At 39.8% G+C, this 22,849-nt stretch overlaps 1 protein-coding gene and 1 pseudogene across 1 annotated transcript in view; one reads left to right on the top strand and one right to left on the bottom strand.

Annotated features, from left to right (window-relative positions):
- LOC131986177 (CD166 antigen homolog) overlaps nucleotides 1-11,546 on the bottom strand; it is a 54,315-nt gene extending 42,769 nt beyond the window's left edge. The window contains exon 1 of the mRNA XM_059351008.1: nucleotides 11,291-11,546. Coding sequence (XP_059206991.1) covers nucleotides 11,291-11,348 — 58 coding nt within the window. The 5' untranslated portion in view covers nucleotides 11,349-11,546. The remainder of the gene's footprint in view (nucleotides 1-11,290) is intronic.
- Nucleotides 8,172-8,378, top strand: LOC131987287 (U2 spliceosomal RNA; annotated as a pseudogene).
- Nucleotides 11,547-22,849: the final 11,303 nt, after the last annotated feature.

Raw genomic sequence — 22,849 nt, 5'->3', positions numbered from 1 at the left:
ACATAAAACACATTACTTCTTGTTGCCAACGGGGAGCGCTATGACAATGTGTCAATATCGACACTTTAATGTGTTCAGGGGGGTGTTCCATCATCCATGAAATCGCGCTTTTTCGGAAAAGCCTGTTTAGAATTAAAATCAACTTTCACTTAAGGCTGAACGATTATGGCAAAAATGATAATCACGATTATTTTGATCAATATTGTAATCACGATTATTATCACGATTATGCATCATGTTAGGCAAAAGATCTGTATTTTTATTGCACTACTTTTAAACAAACTATAGGAACAGTTTTTAGTGTGTGCACAGAGTGTCCGGTGCTTGTTGTAAACAAACTGAGATCACTAAGTGAAAACCTCCTGAAGCAGCAGCACATACACACTGTACTGCTACAGGGGTAACTGTTAGCCTATTAGCAATTTGCAGACTGGACGCTAAGGGGTTAACATCCCCTCTGGCTCTGCAGCTGAGAAAGACTGCTGCAGGAGGACTGTGCCGCTTCGACTCGTTCTTACTGGGGATTTCCACCGGCCGCGGAACGGGCGCGTATATACGGCTGGCTCGTTACGCTGCCATTACGTGCCTGGTGGGAATTAACGGCAGGCAGAGGAGGGAGCAAAACCGTGGCGCAGCCGTTCCGCGCCCGTAGGAAATCCCGAGTTCTTAACAAGTAGCCGGCCCCCACGGCTTGTTAGAAGAGTAACAACGAGTCTCCAATAACACCAGAAAAAGTCGCTGGATTTGTCTCTAGTCGCTTTTTTTGAAAAATAGTCGCTAAGGGGGTCTGAAAAGTCGCCAAATATAGCAACAAAGTTGCTAAGTTGGCAACACTGCTTCGCCGGCTTTTACAAAAGGCGCGTGTTGTTGTGGCGCCGATTACAACGTCACATCCTGCTTAGCATTGTAAGCACTGTAAGCATGCTTGATTAGATATGCAGGAAAGCCGCATTTTAAAATGGAAATATCGCCGACGATCAGGTCAATTTAATCGTGGCGGCCAAAATCGTGATCACGATTAAAATTTGATTAATTGTGCAGCCCTACTTTCACTTAAGGCTAAAGCCATACCACTAACACAATTCAGCCATGTCCCGTCAATGTTAACTTACAGCAGGCTTATGGGTGGTTGACGTGAACCCTAAATTCAAAGTGAAAAAAATAATAATTCAAAAATATATGTCAAATGATATATAATTATATTCCCTTATATGTGAATAATTCAAAACTGAATGTGTCCATTTCTAATTCTTCACATATTATTCACTTATTGGTGTGGTAGTCCTAAAATGTGTCCACCGGTGCAACACAATAAAGAATGTCATTATTTAATTCAGAGAATGTTGGACAGATAAGAAAGACATCTTATCTATCTTATAGATATTAGTTTGTCCCAATTATATTTCCACATCAAACATACCCCCAATAAATTCAGAATTATGTTATTTATATACTATAAGATGTACACATAGAGACTTCACCCAAATGCCTGGGTTACGTTCATTATAATTGGTATAAAACCCAAGGAATCTTCATTTCATCCTTATAGCTGCATAGTGATGATAACAATATTGTACTATCCCACACTTTTTCCATACATTTTTCATTAAAATACCTTTTCCACTCACAATTCAATTTGTTGCACCACAGGACATTCCGTTGCACCATTGGACAACAGAGTACTAGTATGCCCATGTCGTGTACAAAGTCAAATTAATTATCAAACATTGTCAAATTTACTTTCTGCGTCTCTCTCTCAGGAAGTTCTCTTTCCTCTCAGGATCTTCATTCAGCCTCTCCCTAAACTTCCTAGACCTTTCCTTGGTGGTCATCTCAGCCTCTCACTTTCAACATGGAAATCAAACTAGCTTTAACAAAACAGGGAAGGAAGGTTTGAGTTGTGTTGTCCTCAAATTCCGAGGTTAAGAGAAAATGCAAAAAAGCTACTTAAATTAGTCATTAAAAGTTGCTCTCGTTAAGGTTGAGGAAGTTTGCACCCATCCATGATCTGATGTCAGCCAGATGGCTGGAAAGCAATGGCTGGAGTGCTGCCTGCCCATCAACATTAAGAGGCAGATATAGCTGGACATCTTCTGCAAAGCAGTGGAAGGAGATGTTATGTTTGACTAGGATGTCCCCTAGGGGTAAAATATATAATAGGAAGAGGATGGGACCTAGTATAGAGCCCTGAGGGACCCCACAGGTGAGGGGGGCAACAGAAAATGTTTGTTTACATGTTTGCTTTCACTATGTTAATTTTTATTATGATAGGAGTAAAGGAAAAAAATTAGTGAAACTGACTTCATGTTGTACTATAGGACAGTGCGTTTCACCAGTGGACATTTTCGAAATCAATGCTAGTTTGCGGCCTAGCTGTATGAGAGACAGTCTTCATCCTGAGTAACAGTGTTAAGGTTTACATTATTTTCAATTATCAATCAATGTAAATTGATAAAAATATTCAGATCAATACTTAAACTGCGTTGTACCAAAGGACTACCTTAATACGACCAGTTCCAACACTGCACGGAAATAGTAATATTATGAAAATATTTGACACAGAACTGATCTTGTGTGCAGTCCACCTGCTCCAGAGATGTCTTCTGTCCTTCCTGATTCTGGAAGGACCCCTCTCAGTAATGGGGTGGTCACATTAATGCCCATTTTATATCAACATAATGCTGTTGCTCCAGGAGGACACCAGTTTTGCGGACAAAATGTAATGTGTCATAATAACTCTACATAGGGACCTTAACACTTATATCCTCTAGATTCATTAAGTAAACACTCGTATGACATGCATTCAAGTATTTTAATGTATTTAGATTCATTTTTCATTAAATTACAGTTGTTTTAAGATAAGTAATGCTACCTAGTACAGTTGCACCGGTGGACAAATGTCATGTTCAAAACAGAATATTTGCATAGTTGAAGAACGATACTCATTGTTTGCAGATGGATTAGATGTAGAAGAATGAACTGCATATTAAAACATTCATTTTAATGAAATATTATCAAATTTTAGTAATATTTGTCACTGGGAACACAAAAATTGAGCGTCACGTCAACCACCCTTATGCAGATCAGTCGATCGTGGAATATAAAGTGACGGTCACAAAAACAGATAATACTGCTGCCATTGACAGAGCCAGGGAGATGGCATGGCAAAAAATTGTTGACAGATTAAATGCATGAGTAACGCAATCCTACTTATTGTTTTAATTGTAGTTGTTAATAAACATAACAACATTTAGATCACTAGATACAGTAAGACTGGTTGTATTATCAGTAAGTCAGATTATATCAGATGTGTGTTCAAAATGATGGTGTAGGGCTAACTTGGGAGAATTTACACAATTACCATGAATTTACTGTTAATTGGCCTAAAGGCTGATTTCCACCGGGCGCGTTACTGCAGCGCCACGTCAGCGTCGCGTATGCCGTTGCAAATGGGTAACACTCTAATCAATGAGAGCATTTCCACCGGGCGCGTAGCGTAACGTTACAGCAGCATCACGTCAGCGTCTCTACGCGAGCATTAGGTAGGACTTGACAGATCGCACCAGACAGGAAGTCCGACTCAGAATCAGTGTTAAACACTTCCGCCCCTTTCAAAATAAAACACAATACGCAGTTCATGCCGCCTAAAACTACTTCACATCAACATTATGTTATGACCGGGGCACCAGATCATCAATCAATCAATCAACGGATCTCAGAGGATCTGCGACACGGACGACAAGAGACTGATTGTTGAAGTGGAACATCATACAATCATTTATGACATAACATATTGTTTTTATAAGGATAGATGGTCAGATCAACATATCTTTCACCTCAGAGAAGCAAAGTAAGTTGGTTTTTGTTGTTGTTTACTTTATACACACAGTGTATCCATAGACTGTATAAATAGAGTTTAAAGTTTATCACGGGATCTTGCGGTCTCCTGTATGGTCAGGATTATCGCGTGATCTCGTTATCTCGCGTGTATACGGCCGGCTCGCTAAGCTGACGTGCTGTCACACAAGCCACATTAATGGAATGGATATTAATGAGACTTATCAAAATAAGGACTTAAGGATAAGGATTTTATCATCCTTGATGGAACACGCCCAGGTCTGGACTGTCATCATGCATGTGATATTGGGGCAGATTGGACAAAATACGATGAAGTTTGAGCAACTTCCTTTTCAGGGCGAGTACTCAAAATTCACTGCAACACCAGAGCCATACCGTCTGTTGATAAGGCACATCTTTACAAAAATGCATCATCAACATCTTGAGGTTTTTCTGACCCATTTCGAAGTGGATATGGTGGAACCAGCTAAGGGCAGGACATCACAATCTACAAACGTTACTTCTTTGTGCCAGCAGGAAGCGCTATGACATTGTGTCAATATAGACATGTTGATGTGTTCATATCTGTACTGTTACCACACATGAGATATCTTGGGCAGATTGGACAATGTACACTGAAGTTAGAGCAACTTTCTGTTCATGGCGAATTCTCCACACCTTTTAAGACAAATAAAATGCAAATAGGCATAATTAATACGTATCTAATAGAGTTCATCAGTGAGCCTCTGTGCTGCGTGACTGCAGTTTGTGGGTAGAAGTTGACTTTTATCTACATAAACAATCCTTCCTGCAGATAGCATGCTCATTGTAAATGGAAATCACACACACAACACACCTATAAAAAGTGGACTTTCCCTGGGTTTCCCTGTGTTTTCCATCAACTTCCCCCATCAACCCCACCAGACCTTCTTGTAATGTGTTGATTTTTTTCTTTCATTTTGTTTTGAGTCAGGCTTCTATGGGACTATCCAATTACTTCATAACTTTATTACGAGATGGAAACAACCTAACACTCACTGACCTAACCTAACACGCTGCAGGATGAAAACTACAATACATGAGTGACACTGCCTATGTGCTGAGGCTGTTTACATTTCTGAAGAATGTACAGAAACTGTACCTTTTGATATGGATCTAAATTGTGAGAAAAATATAAATAAAAAAGCAATACTACACAGCTAAATCTGCAGTGTTGTTTTTTCAGTGTTAATAATTTTGAGTTGGTGAGTGTCTATTTTGGAGTGTCTTATAGTGATCAAAAAGCTCTGCCAGCATTGGTATGTTAACACCTGAGTTAGATTCACTTCAGCTGGAGTTGATTTTCAGATTTTGTGACTTGTATGTTCGACTAAAGACAGAATGCACTTTTAATGTATCGTAAAACAAAACAATGAATGTTAATTATCACATTAGTGAAAGGAAATAACATGATTTTAGGGTTAAAAAAAACACTTTAATGTGTCAAAGTAACACAATGTATGTTAAAAATTAACACTCAGAGTGAAAAGGAATAACACAATTTTAGTGTTGAAAATACACTTTAATGTGTCAAAAAAAACACGACATATGTTAAAAATGAACACTCAAAGTGAAAAGGAATAACACAATTTTGAGTTAAAAGTGCACTTATGTGGTATCACAAAACAACACCAAGGGTGTCAAATATTTAACACGATTAAAGAGTTAAAATAGTAACACTTTTCAAAGTGTAATTTAACCCAGAATCCGTGAGAACTATATAAACACTCTGTGAGTTGAATTAACACTCACGGTTTTGGTATGTAGGTTATAGCACTTTTTGGTTAAAAGTATTTGTGTAAATGGACCTGCACTTATATATCACTTTTCTAGTCGCTTTCAACCACACAAATGGCTTTACACTACAGACTGCGCTTATTCACCCGTTCACACACATTCATACTGGTGGCAGAGGCTACCCTAAACGACCAACCCTGTGATCGCTGGACGAACACTCAGCCAACTGAGCCACAGCCATCCCGCCCTGTATGTATTTGTTGTCTTTGCTCCCCCTTTGGTCTGTACAGCAGTGTAATTTTAAAGTGTGATTTTAATTACACACACACACACACACACACACACACACACACACACACACACACACACACACACACACACACACACACACACACACAGAGGTTAAAGGGCATAGTTTGAAATCTCTGAAGAATCTCATCATAGTGTACACACACCGGCCCCCGTGGCCCTTTCAGAATTTCCCCAGAGGAAATTTTCTAGTTTTAAATACTTCATACTGCCTTTATTTAAACTGTTTTACAAGATATTCAGTATATTGCTATTAGTGGTCATGATCTCAGTCTCATATCATGTGTTGCTACTTTAGTACACTTTAAAGAGCCAATATTAGTAGTAGCACGACAGAAAATTGCAGACAAACATTTATTATCCAGGAATTCACAATAACTGCACTATAACAGGGCTCCTGTGAAGATAGTTTTGATGTTGTATTTCATTTATAACTAAACAGAACACCTTTATAGTTTTAATAGAACAAGACCCACCTCCCCCACCTTCTCTTCACATATACACCCCTCCCCTCCCCTCCCTCACCACCACAGACCCCCACAAAGGTATTTTCCCTCCAGAAAAAACCCCAGCTGTTTTACATGTTGGGGCAGATGGAAAAAACATTTCAAACCACCCTGTCTCTCAAGTTAAAGCAAGTTAAAAATGAAACGGCATACCACAACCATTATCTTGTGTGGCTGTCCCCACGGTCAGCACTATCAAACCTTTTTTAGGACAGAAGGGTTTAGAGAGCTTCACCTGTGTGTTTTTAATCCACAACCTAAAGCATTTGGTATTTAGGTCCATTTCAAGCATTTGTGTAGACTATAATTATAGCCTGATAAGAATTAATTGTGAACTGTCTTCAAAACGCTTGACACAAGTGGAGCAGGTACAATAATGGGAGCTGAGTGAAAAGTGCTGTGATTCGAATAAAAAACTTTAAACTTTTTAGGTTGTGCAATTTGAAGGCAACAAACAGATTTGATGGAATTGTAAAGTGTGTTACTAACTGGTAATTGATAAACATCTGTAAAGTAGCAGGACAACAGAAAGGTTAACTTTATTCAAACTTAAAGGACTCCTGTTTAGGATTTAGTGCATTATCATCTGAGGAATTTATTTTCCAGCTTTTTAAAGACATAAATTACATCTGGCTGAGGTTCTTGGAGCACAGGACATCTTACAACATCAATGGGACTTCAGGTCTCCATTATTACATACAGATTGCATTAGCGGGTGTTCTGAATATAAAAATGAGGGGCTGTTGCTTCAGGTACCAGTAAGACATGAAATATGAGGGAGGAAGTCAAGTTTGAGTAGATAGATCCACAAGTTTGAAGGCTTCTGAGACACAAAACACCACACAGTGGTTGATATTACTGTGGGACAGGATTTTTCAATTTAGTTATCATAATTTTATCTTTGGTTGCAAATATAAACCTTTATCTGTCTGGAAGACCGTGCCTGTTTATTGTTGTAGCCCGCCCACCCAATGTGTCAATGGAGTGGGGTAACATTTAAAAAAATGAGAGGGCTGAGTGTTTATAGCAGTCTTCCTACTAGCGCCTCATAACTTTATGAATTATGACTAGGGATGTCACACGAACTGAAGCTTTTGGAAACATATATAGATATATATAGATATATTTACATACATATATACACACATATATACATACACACATATATAAACATATACACACACACACATATATATATATATATATATATATATATATATATATATATATATATGTGTGTGTGTGTGTGTGTGTGTGTGTGTGTGTGTGTATAACTTCATTGTAGAGCTTGACATGCTACTCTCAGCCCTTCCTGGTGAGGAAACACCACTGATTATGTCACACAATCAGTGGTGTTTCCTCATCAGGGAGAGCTGAGAGTAGCATGTCAAGCTCTACAACAGTTCTCCAGTTGGCACCCTGGCGGCCGGTATATGATGACAACAATGAGTTTAGCTGGAGATGTTACCATTATTGCATGGTGTTCAAAGGAAGAGATGTTGCTGAGCAGAGACAGCTTGGTGAATATCCAGCTTTTGCAAATGAGGGCACCTGACGCTACAGTGAAGCAGTAGCTGTATCCCAATGTCAAGGATCCTTCCTTGGTAGGCTCCTTCCTTCGGAGTCGAGTCCTCCCGAGGCGAGGCAAGAGTCCTTCCTTTCACTGGTGTAACGCACAAATGGGACAGCCTTCGGAGTGTGCAGCTGTGCGTCATTGCATAATTGGACATCCTGCTTAAATTCAGCGCCGCTCTCGGCCTTTTGGCTAAGATCAAGTGTAGTATCTGTTCTTATCAGTTTACTAAAAATAAATAAAAATAAATAAATGAATAAATTCAGCGCCGCAATTTCAAAATCAGTTCACGACATGGATGTGTCTTTGGCATCAGCATGCTGACACATATTTGTGGAAATGGAAGAAGATGCTTTAAGGTTGAATCTCCACGATTTAGCAAGTAAAAGCCACAAAGTGGATTAAGCCTGAATATTTCATTGATCCTGGCTGAATTTGGCCGCTCCTTAGTTTCATAAAAGCAGCGGCGCATAATTCATCATGGAAATATGCTCTGTGATTTTTTTTAAATTTTATTTTACAGTACAGTACAATAACAGTTATTTATAAATCACAATAACGGATAATAGCGGACTTTCGGTCCCTGTAAACACAATAAAGAAATGTATAACTTTCTGAATGGCCTAGTTGCACATAGTACATCATCATCTGACGCATATAAATTAATTAACAATAACTTTAGCGACTGAGACGGCATTAATTAACTTAACCGGCAATGTATCAAGAAGACTGCTTGACTTTGAATACACATTTTGTAAGTTATGTGACAACATTCAGTGTAAACTGAAAATACTTATTTAAATGCATATTGTGCCGCCGGCGTCGCTGTTTCTACGCTCGCCATTTTTAAATCTCCCGGTAGACCGGTGTGCACAATGCTTTATGGGTAGTCGGAGCGCACGGAGGATACACACATGCATCCTTGGAATTTGGGCAGAAGAAGGACTCTGTCCTCCGGACGATCCTGGACATTGGGACAGTCCTTCGGCGGATGTCGATGACGTAGTATCCTTCAAATCCAGCCATTTGAGCATCCTTCCTTGACATTGGGACACAGCCAGTGTCTACAAATTCCAGGGCGGTCCACTGTTGAACCCGCCCCTTCACGTCACTCAACCGCGCAAGCCAATCGATGACTAGCAAGCCTGTGGTCACTTCCTTGCTAACGCAATATCTACAATTCGCCTTTACGGCCACAAAACAGCATGAAACTTAGTCAAACTCAAACAAAGATACCACAAAACCTTACTGACCTGTCTCTGTCTCTAACTTACAAGACTGGCTTCTCCTCTCTCAATCAGCTAAAATTTGAAATGTTCCCAAACCAAAGCTTTGGAATTGGCTTTGGAACCAATTCCTTTTAGTCTTCCAGTGTGCAGTCATCAGGAAACAGAAAGCTTCGATTAAAACTTTCTCTGCTTCAGCCAGCTAGGGACAGAAGCAGCGCGACTGGTTAAAATGCTAATGGTTTATGTCAACAAATCTGCATGTAAAAGACTATATATAAAGTCCAGAAATAATCATCCTGACATGCCTTGTGAGGAATGCTACAGATCAGGCTGGAAAGTGACCTAAGCTGCTATCTTTCGTTATGTGGTGGATAAATAAACACACACACAGCATGGTCCTTCTGTGGAGTCACTAATCTGGGAAAGGCCAGATAGCATCCAGTGATATGGTGACCCTGGCTATTGAGTGTCAGGCACCAATCAGGCCCAGTCACACAGATACACACCCACACCCACTCAGCCAGAGCGAGAGGGAGAGAGACCCCCACCCCCACCCCCACCCCCGTAGCAAACCACAGAAGGAAGAGGAAGCACACAAAAGTGATAAAGTACACCGTCATTCCTAAATTTAGAAAAAGCACTCTGCCTGTGCTTGCTACATTCTCATTGACAATTTCATTAATAAATGTATTCGTTTATAGTGTTTAATAATAAGCACCACATTTTCCTCCACCATGACAATATGTACAATATGTAGGCTACAGAACAATCATTTTGTGGGTGAAGTATTATTTTAATAACAACAAACAACAAAAACTGTATCTTTGAGTAGACCAGATTTTAAACTTTGTGACAAACTTCTATGTCTGGCTAGGAGATGCATTCTAAAGCAGTGGACAAGTGACAAACCTCCAACTGTCTCACAATGGTACCAAGAAACATATAAAGTTTTACTATTAGAAAGACTCACTGCACGGTATGTTTATATATATATATATATATATATATTGTACTGATGGTTTCATTTACTTTATTTAGGTATATGAAATTTAATTTTACTCTTTACCCATCTTTTTCATTTAATCAATTCATTCTTATTAATGTCATCCAGCCTGTTATTGTCTTGTGTATTTGTATAATTTCTAATTTTACCTTGATATGACAGCTGGGGGTGACTGTGACCCTTTTTCTTTTTTCTTCTTCTCCCTTTTCTTATATTGCTGTCTTTCTTATTTATTTATGTATTTATTTATTATTTTATTTTTTTGGAGTGAGGTCAGTCGTGAGGTACTTGAAGTCATTTTGGTTTGGATGGTGGTTTATTTTCCTAACTGTTGCGACATCTTTGTGAATATAGAGAGCACTTATATGTTGTTTATGTTTTGATAAAAATCAATAAAATATATATATTTCATGTGATAACAGCAACCACATTTACAGTTGTCATGAAAGAGGGACATGTTTGAAGTGGCCAGTGGAGGAACAGCAGTAGGCTATTTAGCACTTCCGCATTGGCTTCACTATTTAGCTCCTAAGTTTACATTACATGACAAAAAACGGCTGTTCCACACAGCCTGGACCCCCTCCTCTGTCTCCCCTGTGTTTGTTTAGGCAGGGAGTTGACTTTATTAAAGTACGCTAATTGCCTTGGAGGATCGTGAAGGGTAAAGCCATATGGAGGCTACAACCCATTCAGTTACTAGCTGTTTCTTTACAGGGACCAGTTACTATCATGTGAAGATGAGAGAAGAGCTCGTGGTTTCACTGCTACAGTTACAGACTAGGTTAATGGACACATATCTGAGTTTAGCCGACACAAGACACAGTTAAATGGCTTTATACACATTCACGGGACAGCCCTGGACACCAATACTGGACTTCCAAATTCTCACGTATGCTACAATATACTGTCACTGAGCTAAAAACGCGTTAATATGACGACACACTGGTAATACAGTCATTAAATCAGAGCGGTGGAAGTTCTTTCACACAGGTAGTCAGAATAACCAGCAAAATAAAAAGACAACGTGGAGATTGACAACATGAATAAACAGGTTTACCTTGGAGAAGCGTGTCGGCGCTCAGGAAAGTCAGCAACAGGAAAGAAACACAATTCATTGTGACAAAGAGTGTGCCAGGGGCTGTGGATTCCTCTCAGGAGTTCAACTAATGATGAGTGGAATCTGTCCGGATTGTAGAAAGATATGTCCTGCAGATAGATCAGTCCTGTTTTAAAAGAGGTGTGTAAAGTCCCAAACAGTAGGTAAGTGCAGGTGAAACTGGCCACGGAGAGCCGAAAGCGACTAGACTGGAAGAGGAGGAGGAGGAGGCGGCGCTCTGCGGGGATTTTTGCCTGCCTGTCGCTTTGAAGTGCTGTCGGAAATATGGACACTCCCAAATGCACGTGAGGGTCAGCAAACAGCCGAAAGCTACATTCAAAAGTCTGTGTTGTTGTTGTTGTTGATGATGATGATGTTTTTAGTTCCATAACAGCTGATGTTTGTTAAATCAACCATGAACACTAGAGATGTGCCGTTTGACACTGAGGCTCCGAAGCCTGTTTCACTCTTTTGAAGCAGACTGGTTCAAACACTGTGTTGGGACTTGGATCAAAACTCCGTGATCACGTGACCGATGACATTTGAGGCTTCAGACGTCACAACGAAGGACCGATAGTCAGGTGACTGATTCAAATCTGTGGCGCTGCTTCATTCCTTATAAGGAGACGCAAATTGATCGGCCCCCAGTAGAGTTATATGATCCAAATCCATGGATGTCATTATGATCATTACCATAAGTGGTGAATTGCATAAGAACTCACAAGTAAGTATCAGTAGTGACATGATAACACATTTAAACAAGTTATTAGTAAATTGTGGTGATAACGAGATGAAGCCTCATGAAGCATTGAAGCTTTCCATCCAATTGTGTCACACATGGGCTGAAGCTTCATGGTGCTTCATTTGCACTACTGTGCCATCAAGTGGACAAGTAATGTAGAACAGGCAGAGTGATTATATCCAATGGCTTTGGTGTGTGAAGCTTTACATTGAATATTTGAATGAATGATGCTTTTGATGCCAATACATAAGTCATTCACTATTATGATACCTATCATGATACTTATTAATATGGTGACCTCTTTATGACACAATGGTGGGGTCAAAAGTGAAAGTGAAAACAAATTTGGGCGAGATTTATGATGTGAATGTGCTTATGACACTGGGGACAACATGTAACACGTAAAATAGGACAACTATTACTATCTCTCTAATATCCATTTTTATCTAAAAACAGCAATTTCTTCACTGTGCTGGGACTTGACAAAATATCACCCGCTTTAGGAAAAACCCTTTCACAGGTCGAGGCTTCGGACAGCATTGTTTTTGGCTCCTCCCCTAAGTGAATCGAGCCTTGAGCCTCGATACACGCTTCACGGAAACGCCCCCTCCATCACTCGACACACGCTTCAAAGCCTCGGCACATCTCGTAACATCATTTGTAAATTGACATTTTTAAAGTGTTGTAACACTTTCATGTGAGGACAATGATTCTCAGCTTCAAATCTTTTTTTCGATACAATCAGGAAGAAGCCTCAAAGCTTCACAAGGCTTCATCCACCCATCTCTACTGAACACTAACACAATGGATGCATCCCATGTTCCTTAATTGCATCCCCATTTCCCTCACTTGCATCTTTTCCTGGCGTCTTAGTTAGTTAGTACTCCTACTAAGTAAGGACACCAGGTGAGGACGGAGGAAAACTTTTAAGACCAGGTGGCAACCTCCTGGTCTGAGCATGGAGGCAAGCACGAAGTGCCTTAAGCTGCATTCTACTGAATATTCAAGCAGGGGGTGCTAAGTTTGGCTCCAAAAAAAATCTCTCCATTAATTTCAATGCAAAATTTGAAAACTTCTCACTTGATTTATTACCTCAAAATTCTTTCAGGACAACACTATGGTCTCAATCACTAGTAAAAAAATCTTCTTCAAGACAATTTGATGTTAAAAGTTCTAATCATGGCCCCATTTAGAAGAAAATAGAAGATAAAGAATCGTATTATTTGGGACGTGGCTACCTTTGATTGACAGGTCATTAACAAGGCGAGCCGTCATCAGGAGAGAAGCAGAGCTATGCGTATCTATGGATACGTGTCAATAAAGTTATATATAACGTTATATAAAAAAGGACGTTTAGCGGGTTAGGGTTAGGGTTAGGTTCAAACTTGGTCAGTACCATCACAAGGCCTTTGGGATCAAAAGTTATTCAAATCTTTACCGACAGTCACACTATGTGGGCGTGGCATGGTGCCAAAATATGGCGTCTCGCCATAAAACACGAGATCGTTATAACTTCTCCATTCTTTGTCCGATCTGCTCCAAACTGCTCATGCTTCATCAGAGTCCAGCCCTTAACACTTCTACATAACAATTTTTTAATAAAGCCCCGCCCCTTATGCTTTATCCACGCCCCCTTTTATTAAATGACCACATTTCATATTTTAATGAACTCCTCCTACAGATTTAACCTGATTGACTTCAAAGTTGGTCAGTACCATCACAAGGCCTTTGGGATCAAAAGTTATTCAAATCTTTACCGACAGTCACACTATGTGGGCGTGGCATTGCGCCAAAATATGGCGTCTCGCCATAAAACACAAGATTATTATAACTTCTCCATTCTTTGTCCGATCTGCTCCAAACTTGTCATGCTTCATCAGAGTCCAGCCCTTAACACTTCTAAATCACAATATTTCATAAAGCCCCGCCCCTTATGCTATATCCACGCCCCCTTTCATTAAATGACCACATTTCATATTTTAATGAACTTCTCCTACAGATTTAACCTGATTGACTTCAAAGTTGGTCTGTACCATCACAAGGCCTTTGGGATCAAAAGTTATCAAAAGCTTTACTGACCGTCACACTATGTGGGCGTGGCATGGTGGCAAATTATGCCGTCTCGCCACAACACACGAGACCGTATAACTTGACCATACATTGTCCAATCTGTTCCAAATTTCTCATACGTGATGAGGGTCCAGCCCTGAACACACCCACATATCAATGTTGACATTGATATGTGGGTGTTGACAAAAAGCTTCTTGGACCCATACCTCAAACCCAAATGGAAGTCTGCCATCTTGGTTTGAATATCGCACAATTCATAATTTTTTCCCATTTCCACCTCGCATACTTTAACAAACTCCACCGACAGATTTCACCCCATGTGCTTCAAACTTGGTCAGTATCACAAGGGCTTTATACTTTGGGATCAAAAGTTATTGAAAGCTTTACCGACTGTCACACTATGTGGGCGTGGCATGGCGGCAAATTATGGCGTCTTGCCACAAAACTACACATCCTTATAACTTTTCCATTCTTTGTCTGATCTGATCCAAACTTCTCATGCTTCATCAGAGTCCAGCCCTTAACACTTCTAAATAACAATATTTCATAAAGCCCCGCCCCTTATGCTTAATCCACGCCCCCTTTCATAAAATGACCACGTTGCATACTTTACCAAACTCCGCCTACAAATTTAATCCCATTGACTTCTACGTTGGTCAATACCATTACAAGCCCTCTGGGAACATAACTTATCAACACCTTTACTGACCTTCGAATATGGTCAATCTGTCCCAAATTTCCCACACCTGATGAGGGTCCAGCACTGACCACACCCACATGTCATTATTGACACACAGTCATAGCGCCCCCCGCTGGCTACAGGAAGTAACATGTTTTACACGCCATTTGGGACGCATAGGGACCGAGCCCACAGCGCTACGCCCGACGTGGCCTCCTCCGACGGCTCCACTCTGCTTGGTCCCGTTCAGTTCTGCTTGCAGGCCTAGTTTTATTTATTCTTGTTTATTTGTTTTCTCTCTTTCTTTCCTCCTCCCTCTCTTCTCGCGTTAGCGCTTCTTGCTTTGTTTGCCTATTTATTTTCATTGTGTTATACATATAAGTGAGCCATGTTGTATATATTAAATTTATGTCGTAGCATCTGCCCCTCATCAACATACACACACGCACACACACGCACATACACTTGTGATGCTTCTGTGCAAATCGTTTATCATTTATATTTTTCTTTATTGTTGTTTGTCTGCTGTCTATACTTGTGGTCCACATGGTGTAGTGTATTTGTTTCTCATGTCACCTTGTTTGTTACGTCATTTCACCAATAAAAATAAATAAAAGAGATACAATAGGGACCTCGCAGGTCGTTGCCTGCTCGGCCCCTAATTATAGTGAAAATGTCCTTCGTTTTCGTCTTTGTCAACTTTTTTCATAAATAATCCAGTGTTTCTATTTCTCCACTGCTGAGTGTGTGTGTTCCTGTTTTGTGGGCTTCCAGGAGAAGTGCGAGTGAAATTTCCGTAATGACACCATGTTGGCTGTAAAGAGCAACTTCTCAGCTTTCAGAAAACATTCACATTTTCCCGATAGCGCAAACCGTTTAGTTATTGTGGTAAAAGTGTCGTTGGCTCTGTAAATTTATGATGCAGCGGCAGAATACATGTAGGGAAACAAAAAAATCCCGTATCAGTTGGGTTCTATTTCTATCCAGTTTTAAGCCACATTTTTACGATTTTGGTCAGTTTTTTTTCATCTCTCCAGGATATCCTGTATCCGCCGAACAATGTACGAGAAACATATAGTTTAAAAAAAAAAAAAAAATAGACCCATTTTCTGCTTACAGAGACACAAATGTGCCTTTTTCTGTGGATCTCCACAACATATAGAAAAATTGCGACATTAATAGTGCTGTTCAACAATAAATTATTTTACAGATTTGTTTTTAAGTAACAAAAAAGGAATGAATAAAAAACAAATAAAAACAAACAATTTGCCTTTTTGTTTGTATCTCCATAACATATATCAAAATTGTGACTTTAATAAGTTCAGTTCCCTATTAACAGATTAGAATTGTTAAATGGGTCTAAACTTAGCCTCGTCACAAAAAATAAGCTTTTTGAAATTAGCCATTTTTTCAAATTTCTGTTTCCAGTAACAGCCACATTTTGGAGAAGTCACTTCTTGTCACAGTCACATGACCACCACGCCAGGATGTTGAGTATACGTCTCGCGGAGATGTATGTATATTCCAAAAATGAGTTTTTGAATATGATAAAGCCCCCAAAAAGGCGATTACTTTTTCTGAAGAAAAATAATATTAATAGACGGACCAATTACAATAGGGTCCTCGCACCGTTAGTGCTCGGTCCCTAACTAGGCCTGTAAGCAGGACTGAACAGGACCGAGCAGAGTGGAGCCGTCGGGCCCCTTTCATCAAATTTGATGAATTTAGACGTTTTATTGTCAATATACCTAGGAGCCATCCATCCTCTGAATGCTCTCGGTCTGTAGTTTGTGGTTGTAACGTTTCATGAGGCTGTGATTATCCTAGAGGTCACAGCAGCTCATTCTTTACACTGAGGTCAAGTTTAAAAAATGCACTGCAATAAAATCGCCACTATATGGGACTAGCAAAATTTGTCTCTATAAATCCCAAGAGTCTCAGCTTTCCAGTGATTTCCAAGTTATGCAACTCAGAACCTACAGCATCTTGTTAGGTGAAATTTCAAATTTACCAATAATAAAACATAAGCTGAATGCTGATATCATCACAAGTGTCCAGGTTAGTCCCATAGAAGGCGTGTACACCATCTCAGTTGTGCCAACAATGAAGCCTCCTCCGACCCATGTAGCTGCAGGATGGATTAACACAGAGCAAGGAATTTAGTGGACAAAAACGGTTGAAAGACCATTAATCATCATTGATCAACTGTATATATTCATTATGAATATAATTTAATAAACCTGTTTTGGCTCTTAGTGCCTCTCTGGTCAGGTATATTATATTCCCATTTTTGACACTGAACAAGCTCAAAAGGAAACCACGTATTCCTCATATGCCTCATTCCTGCTAATAACCATACAAACACTACACACACTCATGATTTGTAGTTTATATTTTATTGGGCTGTTGAGGGTAGTTTGTGTAGAAGCCCTGTGCACTGCTGATCACCCACAAGTTGCAGCTTAGTGCTGTTTTTGCAACCAGTTATATAAGACCCTGGAAAGAATGTGTTTTGTATTCTTAAAAATATATTTCCTACCTGTTTGTAGTGAACACTCAAACAGATTATATTCTAGTTTTGTCATCTGGGCCCTCCTCACCTGTCATTGTGAAGATCCCCACCACCAAGTTGATGCTCCGGTTCCCCAGCAGGGTCATCTCCATTTCTGTGGCTGCACTATTCTTCTGTTCCCTTTTGGACTTGAAAGAAGCCCAGATGCCAGTCCCAAGGACCAGCAGGTAGAAAACACGATCGCTATCACTCCTGCTATGTGAACAGCCATGACGGAGTCTGACTGGTTACTGACTGACTGCCTGAATGACTAACTAACAGAGGGTGGCAACTCCTTAAAGTTACATTGATACCTAGGTAAAATAGCTATTTAGTCTGAGTCTTATACAAAGGTGTGACAACCTAGCAGAGGACAAACAGGAAAAACAGCAACCTCCTCCATTTGAAATATACATACACAAAAACATTGAGTGATAGCTGTTTACATTGTTACGATCTTCCCAAGTGCTAACAAGCTGATTGGGATCCAACTGACTTCCATCTGTTGAGCTGGCAAATCAGAGGTAGTGTTGTAGTAGATTAGAAAATCCTCCATGTTTAGTTTAGTTTTTTATTCAAACAGACTCCCCCTCTATTTTTGTAATAACTGAACTATTCCAACATTCTTAATACAGACTTTGCATCAAGGTAATACACACTTGCGTCAGTAGATGGTGCTCTGGTGCTGCTGTGGATCCACTAGGACAACTATAGCTACAGGCTCTGCTCAGATATAAACAAGCTCTGGCATGAGAAAGATGCTAACTTTGGTCCTCTCTCTGTCAATCCACAGGTACTGCAAAGCTAACTTTTCCATCTTTAGCTTGGTTCCGAAAACTAATGTGAATGCGTCATTAATTGTCTGTAAGGTTTTAAGGTGATTTTGAAATGTGTGGTAAATGTAGCATGTCTCAATTTGTAGCTAATTGTCACGACACGCTTCATTATGCTAAAAAATTTCGAAACTAATATGAATGCATTATTAATTGTTTGTAATGTTTTAAAATGATTTTGAGATGTGTGGTAAGTGTAGCTGGCCTCATTTTGTAGCTAACTGTCACAACATGCTTCGTCATGCTGAGTGGTTCTTCCATGAAATTCAGTTTCATGCACTAGTTTTGTAAAGTGTAAATGAACAAATAAACGAAGTGTAAGTAATGGCCGTAGCATTTGGTAACATCAGAAAATGTGTTCTAAATCTTTTTAACCATATGTACTCAGAAATAAACAAGCTCTGGCATGAGAAAGACGCTAACTTTGGTCCTCTCTCTATCAATTCACAGAGCTGTGCAATCCTCAGATTTATGTAGTGGAAAATCTTAACAGATGACAAAAGTTTCTTAGAAAGACTGCCCTGTGTGGGATTTAATGAAGGTATAAAAAAACAGATACAATACTCAAGATACAGCAACTGCGTAGTTTTCCTATTTCTGTTACTATGTACATAATGTTCGTGCGTCAGGTCTCATGATTTCCTGTTTTGTTCCAACTGGTGCAGTGGGATTTCCTAAACAAGAGCTGCACTTATCTAAATCAAGCAAGAGTTTCCTGTACAGAGAGACTGAGACTGTTAGTCAAATTCTGTGTTTGTGAAATTATATGTGATGCATTTTTAAACTGCTATATGTCTGATATTTTAATCCATCTTCAAATTAATTCACAACACAGTGTTAACTCTCGTGTTGACACAGGGCTCCCTCGCCTGTGTAACCTTTGCTGCTGGTCCAGATTTCCCCTAGGTCTGGTGCTGGTAACAGTAGGCTCAAAACTGAAGGACGCCGACGAGAACGCCTCTCAAGAAAATCCGGTCTTACTGGTCACAATAATATGTACCACAACCATCTGCTCAAATATAAAGATGCCATTGCCAAGGCCAAAACAGACTACTACGCCTCTATCATCAGGACTGCTGAAGGAAACATACGCAGTCTGTTCACCACACTCAACAACATTCATGAACAACTACCTCCTCCATGCAAATGCATTGACTGCTTCACCCCTGCTCCACCTTTCATACCCCCATTCTCCAATTTTGATCTCCCAACCCCCACAGAATTAACCACCATCATACAGAAATCCAAGTCCTCCACCTGTAGTCTTGACCCTCTGACTACAAACCTGGTTAAACTCTGTCTCCCTTCTCTTTTCCAACTCATTACTGACATCATACACTCCTCCCTCTCCTCTGGCTCCATTCCAGCCCCCCTCAAAACAGCAATAATCACTCCAATACTCAAAAAACCTGGCCTGGACCCCATTTCTGACCAATATCACATCTTCCCTTTCTGTCCAAAAATCTAGAGAAAGTTGTTGCTGCACAGGTTCATAATCATCTCACCCACAATTCCCTCTATGAAAAGTTTCAATCTGGTTTCCGTCCTCATCACAGTACTGAAACAGCTCTGGCAAAGATCACCAATGACCTTCTCACAGCAGCAGATTCCGGACATTTTACCATATTCATCCTCCTTGACCTCACTGCAGCTTTTGACACAATCTCCCATCCTCCTCAACCGCCTAAACTCCATTGGTTTAACTCTCACCACACTCTCCTGGTTCACCTCCTACCTCTCCGGTCGCACACGGATGGTACAGCTCAAGAATCACAAATCCCAACCCTCCCCAGTCACTTGTGGTGTACCACATGGCTCTGTCCCCGGCCCCCTTCTTTTCATTATCTATTTACTCCCGCTCTGTAATAGCTTCAGGAATCACAGACTCAATTTTCATTGTTATGCAGACGACGCCCAGCTCTATCTCTCCTGCAATCCTGGCTCCACACTTCCTCCACCCCCCCTCCTTGGCTGTCTGTAAGAAGTAAAAACCTGGTACTCCCACAACTTTCTCAAACTCAACGGAAATAAAACAGAACTCCTTTTGGACGCACTAAATCCACATTATCTAAATCCAACAATTTCTCACTGCACATTGATAACACCCCTGTCCATCCCTCCCCTCAGGTCAAAAGTCTGGGTGTCATCCTGGACAGCACCCTCTCCTTCACTGCCCATATCAATAACAACATCCGATCTGCATACTTTCACCTTCGCATATCAATCCCCTTCGCCCCTTTTCTCTCCCATAATAGCACCTCCATTCTGGTCAACGCCATTGTCACATCCCGACTCGATTACTGTAATGCTCTTCTACATGGTCTGCTACAGAAATCCCTCAATAAACTGCAATTAGTCCAAAATTCGGCCGCACGCGTCATTTCCAGAAGTCCATCCACACAGCACATCACTCCCGCTCAAACAGCTTCATTGGCTCCCGATCCACCTCCGTATTGACTGCAATATCCTGCTCCTCAAATTCAAAGCCCTCCACAACCTTGCACCCTCATACCTCACTGAGCTCCTTAAAACCTACACACCCTGCCGTACACCTCCTCTGCTTCACTCCTCTTCACCCCTCCCGCCCATTTAGCCACAATGGGACTAAGACCTTTTAGCTGCTCTGCCCCTCGACTCTGTAACAAACTCCCTCAGTACATCCGGTCTCTACCAACACTGTCAACCTTCAAGTCACATCTCAAAACGCACCTGTTTAGACTTACCTACCCCTAATATATTCACAATTGTATTAATGTTGCCAATTTTTGTCTGTACTGTTTTATTGTGGTTTATTATTGCTGCCATTGCTGTTTTATTATTATTGTTTTATATTTAATTGTTTATTGCAAGGCGACCTTGAGAGTCCTGAAAGACGTCTATAAATAAAATACATTATTATTATTGTTCAAAGATTTTCCTGTAAATGTAGCCAACATGCGAGCTAGCTCCTGGAGACGGCATGGCCGTGCTCCCTCGGTCCCGCCATTTAAGCTAGTGAATGTTACAATGATGATTGTGAAATATGTTGAAGATGTTTATTTTGTTATAGAATAAGCATGTTTAATGTTAGGATTAAAGTGAGTTTTGTTTGTGTTGAAATAATGTGAGAAATTATTTAATACATTAGAGTGAGTAACGGAGCATCGCATTGTTTCTTCTATTCATCTCTCACCCTTGTTTAACCCATTGACGCCGGGAAAGCATTACCGCATTTCTACCATTAAAACCGGGAGCGCTGTTGCGTCACTCTACCATTAAGGCCGGGACAGCGGATATGTCATTTTGTAGTATTTGTATTTTTTTCCACCTATTTTCGGTCACTTGGCCAATGAAAGGCATCAGAATCATGATCAGAATACATGTGGGAGTGTCGCAATGCAACATTGGACTTTTCCAGAACTTTGAAATCATGGCGGAAGACGACTATAGCGGAGGAGCTCAGAAGTAAGTGACGGAAGAGATCTTGATGAAAACAGCACCGATGATTTTATTGCTGATCTGGACTTTGAACCCTCGGAACCAATCGACCCGCATTTATGGATTAGGAATATGTTTTCAGATGACATATTTTCAACAGACAGATTTGTGGCCATCTGGAGATAATAATAATATTATTAATAATATATGAATATTATTATTGATAATAATAATAATAATAATAATAATAATAATTGATTGTGATGATGATATAAGAAATCATGACTGTTTATGTCTTATATTACTTTATGCGTCGTTGAGTACCCTGAAAAGTGCAATATATAAAATGTATTATTATTATTATTTATTATTATTATTATGATTTTTTTTTTTATTACAGTAGGCTAATGAGAACTATGTCTATTTTTTCCAATGGTCATATCATGTTTGCATCTTGCTGATGGGCATGTAATAGTATTATGCATAGGATTTTTTATTCAGTCAAATGTAACATTTGCTGAGTTTGTTGATTTTTCTAAAAACTTTATTGAAGGTTTGGACAAATAATTCTCATGAAAGCCACGGGTATAAGCTCTCAAATACTTTTTGAATTTCATTTCTATCTGCTACAGAGGCTGAAAAATCTTCTGTTGAATTTCCAGAAAAACTTCAGGTTTTAGGGGGTTCTTTCAAAATCGCCCAGAGGTTTTCCAGGCATTTCTTTCCAGGCATTTTAGGCCTTAATAGGTTAAGGGCACAACACCATCATCAGAGAGTGCTGGTTAATGACTTTGTCTTTCACAACCAAACCTTTGACTATCCTTATTATTCTCAGTTGTACCCATTAAGAATAAAAGCAATTGTTATCATGTTGCTATTATTACATTTAAACTGCACCATCTTTCAACCAGCCATGAGAGAAAAGCAAGAAGTTTCAGTTTGTCAAGCTCCAACTCATTTCAAATGAAAGGTAATTTTGTATTTTTCCCCACAAAAGTGAACATCTTGTTATATTAATTTCTCAAACAGTGAAGCTGACACTGAATTGACACAGCCAATTTATCATGATAAGGCACAAATTTAATCTTCGAAAAGAAATATGTAAAAAGGCCTAAAAAGGTGCATAAATGTACTTCATGGCAAATTTAAAGGACAAGCTGGAAAATAGTTTGAAGTGTATCTTCAATTTTGTGTAACTTTAAACATCCACAAGTCTGAAGGTTTTTTG

The sequence above is a fragment of the Centropristis striata genome, chromosome 15, assembly GCF_030273125.1.
Source record: "Centropristis striata isolate RG_2023a ecotype Rhode Island chromosome 15, C.striata_1.0, whole genome shotgun sequence".
NCBI classification, from domain to species: Eukaryota; Metazoa; Chordata; class Actinopteri; order Perciformes; family Serranidae; genus Centropristis; species Centropristis striata.
This window is presented reverse-complemented; position numbering and strand designations above follow the sequence as displayed.